General features: G+C 35.1%; 1 protein-coding gene across 1 annotated transcript; it reads right to left on the bottom strand.

Annotated features, from left to right (window-relative positions):
- Positions 1–210: 210 nt before the first annotated feature.
- Positions 211–4,902, bottom strand: LOC128207823 (F-box only protein 6-like). The gene is made up of 5 exons (XM_052910969.1): positions 4,857–4,902; positions 3,302–3,406; positions 2,760–2,886; positions 1,863–1,992; positions 211–402 (listed from the first exon to the last, which is right to left on the bottom strand). The coding sequence occupies exons 1-5, from the start codon at positions 4,894–4,896 to the stop codon at positions 211–213; spliced, it is 594 nt and encodes a 197-aa protein (XP_052766929.1). The 5' UTR covers positions 4,897–4,902.
- Between the last annotated feature and the right edge of the window lie 3,824 nt (positions 4,903–8,726).

The raw sequence follows: 8,726 nt of genomic DNA, 5'->3' as shown, positions 1-8,726 counted from the left end.
TCTTGAGTAATTGTAATTATGCGAACAGGACATGGTCTACCGGTCAGGAGGCAGAACGACCAACTACCCGATCGACAGACCATCCGACATTTACAAACATATTCGCCCCTTTTTAAAAGGTCGGCATAATTAAACTCCCACATGAGTGCTGTTAAATGAAGTTTCTAAACTAAGGGGCATCACACAACCTTTCTAGAATACATGTGTACTTCAGTGAATATCTAAGCGAGTGCGAGTCCCTCTTACCCTTTTCTTCTTGTTACTCCTCTTCTTGCCGACGAAGACCGCCGAGTTCGTCATCTTGACTCCATAATGCCCCTCCCTGTTATGAGAGTCATTACCCCCGTGGCTGAACTCCACAAACCGAACTCCATCCGGGTACCCCTTAAACACGTGCCTCGACTGGTGGAAAACAGAAGCGATATATGATAAGTGAATAAGGAAACATACATGCATAACCTATATAACTGCATTTTATTGAAATATATTATACAAGAATTACTAGAATATGAATATAATACTTTTTAAGCTTTCATTTAGACATTACAAGTATTCAAAACTTGAACCAGAAAAATTGTATTGTTGATTCATTTATTGTTAAATTTCGATTATTTTTTAGTAATGTAAACTTATTATTTGTATGTACATTTGTATATCCAAATGACTTCTCTTAACCTTTTTTTGACATTTTTACCTCCCCGAACTCCCCGGTTTGGTATTTATTTAAATAACAAAATGCAAGAAAACCGAAATGTACTTTTGGTATAATCTAAATTTAGGGCGCACGTCATTACGAAACTTGCATATCACGTGACTTTTGAATTACTAATGACACGCACACATGCACGCACACGCACACACGCACGCACGCACACACACACACGCACACACACACACACTTATGCTTGATATATGCAATATTTAAGTTCGAAAGCCTTGTATATAAACACACTCATATTTTCTAAATTTGTTTCATTTTCATTACATGCACATTGAACACGAACATTGTAAACGCTGTTCGAAACCACTGTCCACATCCGCATTTCAAAACGGACAACATATTCAATGTATCCCCAAAATGAATTAAGAAAAACCGTACTTCTCAGTAGAAAAATCATCTGATACGTAAAGGCTTTTTTTCTTAATTGTCGTTTTTGTTTTTCACAATTACAGATTTTTTGGACATCATCCCCATACCTTTGCCTAATGGCAATGTTATTTTTTTGCATTCAAGTTCATTCATTGTTCGTAAAGAAGCATCTTGCCACTGTTTATTATCGTTTTAAGCCAAAACCTGCTTTCTGTCAACATCCACGAAAAAAATCGCTAACAGTGCGTTTCCGTGCAGATCCAAAACGGATACAATCGTGGAATCAGTTTCGATTGCCGTGGAATAAGATCAGATTCAACGGTCTTTAACATTTTTGTTGTTTAATGTACGGATCCGCGGCGGACAGCGGATGCAAACACGCAGACAGTGTGTCAATGGTAAAGATCTGTGCCAAATTTTTGTCGAAAGAATGCTCAATACCGGGATAAAAGCTTCAGATTGAAATCATTTTTTTATCTGAATCTTTTAACAAATACCTTACTGACATTTGTATATAAACCTTAGATATTGGATGTTTTTTTGTCATTTATTTTATATTTTAGTTATATATGGCGATGACGTCTCAGATTATACTAGAATTATACAGGGCCATGTTCTTGTTATTGTCATGCCATGTGTTTAAATATTTGTAACAACGGTGAACTGTAAATGTTTCAGTAAACCAGAACATTCTGTTCTGTTGGTATGTTCTGTTAATGGTTCTAAAGCCCCCTTGGGAAAAATATCGTCGTATAAAGAGTTAATAATGTACCTTCTTCCAATCAGCGCCCTCCTCGAGAGTGTCCTTAAACTCCCAGGCATCCAACTCCGTCTCCCGGTCCTCCCCCAACAACCGCACCTTCACCCAGTACTCGCATCCGCAGTCCCCCCGGGAACAGTACCTGGGGGCGAGAACGCTTTGAGTCTCAGTAAAACAAGGGACATAACTGTACCATTAAAAACAGAGTTATGGTCGGTGCTATTGTGCATGTTTGTATTGCCTCTGGCAACACATGTTTCCTGTAGCATTCGAATATCTCAAGTGTAGACTTCGACTGTTAGTTGCCATTGGAACAGTGCCTAAAGCAAAGAATGGACATAGCACAAGAACCGAGGCACTTTACTTCGCACCTGTACAGTACCTAGTCGGAGTGTTGGATATATAGAGAACCAAGTTTCGAACGTTTCTCTCCCATCTATGAAATGTACCGGACTTAGATTACAATAAACATATTCACCCAGATATATGTCTGCGATAATAAATAGCATGCTGGTTACCCAAATATCTTAATATCATATCCTCCGATCGTGACCGAAACAGTTTTCAGTCACAGGCATTTTCAAAGTATAAAACATGTGGATATTTTTAAATTCAAAACCTTTACAGATCTTACATTAAAAGTATATCATGATCTCATAATACAATAAGTTATGAGCTATATGTTTGACATTGTTCTTGGGATGTGCTCTTTCTCTTCTAATCAATTAACCTATACATATAGTCGAGTAAAACAACCAGAGCAGACAGTCTCTAATATTTGCTGTATTTTTAAGTTTGCATACTGCATTGTCCCACTGCAAGAAAAGCAAGGTATATGTATGGACAGACTCTAGACAAGTGTAACCGGACCCTTTAAAAGAATAAGTTGACTAGATATGTACGTCTTACCAGTCTCTGACGGTAATAGGAGGCTTCTTCCCGTCCAGTTTAGTGTCGCTAATACCCTTATCCAGCAAGTCTACCAGCTGTCGCTTTTCGCACGGGTCATGACTCGTGCACCAGTAGCCGCAACTCCCTATAACAGGAATGCTCCAAATAGTAAGTTGACACTTTTAAGTAATATTAGTAGGGTACAACACGCATGGCATTTGTTCGAACGATACCAAACATGCCAGGAAAACGTACAAAAACCAAGTAAATATCACGTTTTGGATTATTTCCCTACCGATTGGTTCAAAAGAAGTTGATTGAACGTCAAAGGTTAAAAAACACGTCTACGATTATGCTTGAATGTGTATGCCCACTTAAGAGCTATTATTCAGACACGCATCTGCAAGATGCTTGTTTTCAACGCTCGAAGTTATAAAACCCATTGGCAATACGGGGACTGAACTCTTGACAACTAATATGTCATTTTATGTCAAGCACACATTGAAAACAACATTTAGGCAAACTGCCATGCAACAATCAATCATACCCTGATCGCCTACCTTTGACGGACGTACATTCGCAGATGTCCTTACATCCTGATATCTCGTCCTCGCAACAGAAGCCGTCCCCGCCAGCCGCCGTCACCTCCCACCCCGAAATACCATCTGTTGGATATAACACGTTGGTCAAGATCAACAGTAAGGGCACAACTAAAGTACAAGACTTATCAAGAGTTACTCGCACCAGAAGCCATCCCCGCCAGCGGCCGTCAACTCCCACCCCGAAAGACCATTTGTTGGATAAAACACGTTGGTCAAGATATTGTAACGTACATTGTGTGCATACTTTCCTTACGTGGCACAACTATAGAAGTTATCAAAAGCTACTCGCACAAGGAACCATCTCCGCCCGTGGCCGTAACATGCAGCCAAGTAAGGCCATCTATTTGATAGCATACGGGGCGATCAACAGCCGGGGTTGTAATAAATCAATACAAACGTATATTCTTAACTGGCCACATACACATGAACATGAACTGCCTGTATCTATATGTAGCAGAAGCCGCTCCTCCCGCGACCGCCAACTCACAATTACAAAGACAGTCCAGTTGGTATGTATACGTACAAATTGTGAGGTGTGCCCAGGCGAACGTATGGGTGCCATGGAAAACGTAACTGTTCTAGGTTTGTCAATTATAATAAGTATATTCTGTAAACTGTATCATGTTACCAGTATACAACAGAAATGCACCATTTGTGCGTACTGGCAGGTTGACAGAGCTTATAAACAAAATATGCGTCGTGACACGAACCCGGTCTGAAACCATTGACTGGGATACGCCGCCATTATCAGTCTTTGACGAATTTTGTTCTTGGCAGATTCTTGCAATGTCGAAATGTTAAAAAAAAAATTCTTAGCGCGCATTATTGTGGTTAGGTAATGAATGGCCTATGACTATCATGCATACAAATAAAAAAAATATCTAAGAAAACACTGCATAGTTTACTTAAAGCTGCACTCTCCCAGATTGACAGTTTTAACTTTTATTTTATATTTTTGTCTCAGAATCAGCTGCTTTGGTATCAATGCCTGCAATTCAGTCACATAACATAACTCACAATAGAACAGACCTCAGATTGGAAAACGGCCGAAAACCTCGTCATTCTAAAGCGTTTGTAACGATTTAAGCCATAACACCGTGGCTTTTCAATTTTCGAACGTAAATATGAAAAACTGCAATCTGATTTTTTCAGCAGTCTTATATCACATGTTTCTACTTTCCAGACATTCACGCAAATATTGGCATACTTCAATACAAAAAATGTCAAAACGGTAAGTTTGATAGTGCAGCTTTAACATATACTACAGCATTGTTTAAAAGTCAAATTCCGACAATTACATATTTTCCTATACTTAGAAATGACGAACCTACTACCTGTTTAATACATGCAACAACAAACTCAGACATAGTACAAACCAACATACTAGTTGAGCATAATATACCTGCTTTATTTACAATAGGTGAAAATATATGAAATATCTGCATAAGATATGCGAATATCTTCAAAAGTATATTTAAATTTACTTAAATTAATGAGAAATTAATAAAATTACCTTTCGCCCGGTTGTTTTCCAAAAGGTTTTTCCTGCCCATTTCTGCTGTGTGCCTACACTGACCGTCAATGTAAAACTGCAAATAACTGCTTCGTTTCACCCATTGCCACTCACAGGTTGAACAATTGATTAATCTACTTCTGACCGTACTTTAAATGCCCTTAATATTGGTTTTAAATATACTTCTATTAAACGCCTACATGTTACATGTATCCTATAATTCCTGTACATGTAAAACGCTCGCTATATCCTTACTCTGTAATCAAGCATACTAGTGCTACCTCATATTATAAAACATAACTGGTTTCCCATTTCGTTTGAAGCACCAGAACATAAAATGTTTAAAAAAAAAAAAATTAAGTTCAATATATATATATATATATATATATATATATATATATATATATATATATATATATATATATATATATATATATATATATATATATATACTAGCATAATTAATACATCCGATGCATCATGTTTAGGTGTATTTAGGAGTTTTATGGAAGAACATTTCATCAGATTTTTAATCAAGCAGGATTTGCATTTTTTTCAAAAATGTCTTTATACAAAGAATATGTTTGAAATGTTTTTTCGGAAATGTCTTTATACAAAATGAATATGTTTTTCAAATGTTGAAATATTCAACACGACCCAATTAACCATGACACGTGGCTATTTGGTTATTGTAGTTATTTTAAAACACATACTTTACATTTTCGTCACCAAGAAATGAATTCATGCACTTGTTTGCATTACTTTATTAAATATCTATTTTATTTAACAATATATCATCAAGAAACCACATGACATTGTTGATTTGTTAGTCTGGGGCATCTTGACACAGAAAACAAATTTATATTTTGTAACCAGAGAGGAACCAATAATTGTTGATGAATTAGACTGCCCTATTACGATCACAAAAAAATAAAAAACTATTTTAAGTTTAAAAGACATAAAAGTCCTGATATGCAAAATAATGTTGCTTCTTTTTTTAATTGATTCTTAGCATTTCCCCCCTATCTTGATAAGATTTTTTTATTTTATTTATGACAAAGGAATTTACCTGAGGCTTGGTGTAAAGGCGTCATAGTTCCTATCTTTATAAAAGGTGACTGTTCTTGTGCTGCTAACTATAGAGGGATAACACTAATAAATAGTATTGCAAACATTTATCAATAACCTTACGGAATAGAATAAAAAAAAGTTGTGTGAACGAGAACATATATTAACCTCATCACAATTTGGGTTTAGAGATAGCCGTAGCACAACTGATTGTATCTTTATATTAGATACTATTATTCAGAATGATATTAATAATAAATTCAAGTTGTATTGTGTTTTTATAGACAATGAAAAAGCGTTTGATACTATCATACATGAATGCGTTGGATTTAACTTTTGAAATCTGGTATGAGTTGTAAAATGCTTAAAATGATTCAAGCTATTCATCTCAATGTTAATTCTTGTATAAAAGATACTGCTTGTATGTCATATTCTAAAATGTTTAATGTTACCCTTGGTTTTAAGCAGGGCGAACCCTTGTCTCCATTACTGTTTATATAATTTATACATGACGGAAAAAGACGTACGCGTACTATCCATATCTTTGCTAGTATTTGCAGACGATATTGCGTTATTCACTACCAGTGCAGAAAGGCAACTAGACACCATATATCAATATTCATGCAAATTGGGTAAATTGCTGTTAGGAGTACACCCCCATACTTCAATTGCAGCTGTTTTTGGTGAGCTGGGTAAAATACCATTGTCTATTAAATGTAAACAAAGAGTTTTGAGCTAAGTTCAAGAACAACCAAGATTCACTTATGTTTAGCGTTTTTACTGAACATGTAATTTATATAATGATTTTAATAGAAATATCGATAATAATACAGATGTAAACCTATGGTGTTCACCAGTCAAACGGGTGTTAGATAATCTTGGCCATGGTAACATTTTCTTTGAATTTAATGCTGATATCAATAAAATACCAAATTTGGTGCAACGACAGAGATCAGTATGTACAACAATTGAGTGATATATTTTCTAATCAACCCCAAATTTAATACTATAAAACATTTAAATGCGAAATTAAATACGAAAAAGATTGTATTTATAATATTAAACTTAGACAAAAGTTGTCACAATCTTCACATAATTTGGAAATTGAAAGAGGTAGATTCAACAATGTTATTAGGGCAGAACGTAAATGTAAACTATGTGCACAGAATACTGTTGAGACAGAATTTCACTTTCTACTATGCTGTCCCGCTTATAGTGATATACGCAGAAACATGGAATAAAATCAAACTGGCCTAGCTTACTTGAATTTAAGAATTTATTCTGTTAAAATGTTAAGGTTATTAACAATGTTGCCAGATTGATTTCCGATGCTATTAAATTTCGAAAGCAAACACTCCAAATTTTGTATTGCTTAAATAATAATAGTAGTAATTTCAATAATTGATAATGATATAGTTTGTACAACTCGTTAATTATATTAATTACTTCAATTGTCAATATATATACATTTTCATATGCATTTTATTTCACTTTTGTATATTTGTTTATGTACGTTTGTGTCTTGGCCATATCGATATTTATGCTATGTGTAAATGGCCAAAGGCAAGATGCCGATTTGCCAATAACACTTGAAACTTGATACACGCAATTTCTTACGCCTACAGCGATTGAGGCGAAACAAGTTCGATTGAAAGGGGAGTGGCTTTATTGTCATTAAAAATATTCAACCAATCTATTTTTTTCATTTATGTTCATTTATTTGAAGGACTTTCACTATGGAAAACGAATGGCTTCAACGTTTAATTTCCATAAAGAGCTCCAAATTAACAATTACCTATATACATATTAATATTCCTCATGCCAGTCAATTGAAATCGCTTAACTCCTCGTTTGTCATTCTTTTTTTCATTCTTATTGTTTTATATAAAGGCTATATACGTCAATATGCCTGTACGCAAATATACGACAAGTGTAAATACTTATAAGCATAAGCCATGCCAAAGTTAAGGACAGTATTAGCAGAATAAAAATAACAGACACTGATATAAATTATGCTACAATATAATCGCTTGCTTGAATTAAACAAATAAAACCTGGTACCAATAACAAGATGAACGTAACAACTTTAATTCAATAAAGTCAAGGACGGGGGTACGTGATGATGGGGAGGACGATGATTTTCTATTTAAAACAAGTGTGATAATATTGATAAAGGATACGTATATCAGATTTTACATAATCTAAGGTATAAGTGCATACTTGTTACTGATAGTATTGCAACTTCATTTGTAGTGCCTAAGATGCAGTAATTGCATAGGAGTATGATATAACAATATTTCAAAAATACATGAAGCAATAAATATCATGCACAAGAATAGTCTGTGTGCGTTTCAAAACTTTTCACAAAAAGACCACAGTTACCTGAAGTCACGAACTCAGCTCATCTGTTGAGTTGAGTTGAGTAGTAACCTGAAGTTTGGTCAGACAAGCATTCAGTGACTATTCACGGTCTCTTAGATGATATCACGGAGCATGCATATATACGAGGGTCTGGTAGTTATAATTAAAAAATAAATATTTTTCCAATGTGATATTGGCTCATTAAATATAGATCTAACAAAATTTATGAACTTTTTTTTATATCACGACTTTGATTAAACAATGTTTAGTTTATATTCGCGGTATGCATTGTGTTGTGAATGGGCAGTTTTATCCAACCATTTATGGGCGGTTGCGGCTTGGCGGTTTTATCTACCCTGATATGGGCGGTTTTATCCACCCTGATATGGGCGGTACAATATCCGCCCAGATATGATCTTTCGGTTAAACTACATAACACGT

Source organism: Mya arenaria, chromosome 11, assembly GCF_026914265.1.
Source record: "Mya arenaria isolate MELC-2E11 chromosome 11, ASM2691426v1".
Lineage (NCBI taxonomy): Eukaryota > Metazoa > Mollusca > Bivalvia > Myida > Myidae > Mya > Mya arenaria.
Note: the sequence above shows the minus strand (reverse complement) of the source record. Positions and strands in the feature narration are given on the sequence as shown.

Bases quoted from the DNA above. Each gene is read 5' to 3' on its own strand.
- LOC128207823 (XM_052910969.1), bottom strand. From the start codon at position 4,896: ATGGGCAGGAAAAACCTTTTGGAAAACAACCGGGCGAAAG. The intron at 3,407-4,856 runs GTAATTTTATTA...TATATCCAACAG, and splicing joins GGAAAACAACCGGGCGAAAG to ATGGTATTTCGGGGTGGGAG. The intron at 403-1,862 runs GTACATTATTAA...GTTTTCCACCAG, and splicing joins AGGGCGCTGATTGGAAGAAG to TCGAGGCACGTGTTTAAGGG.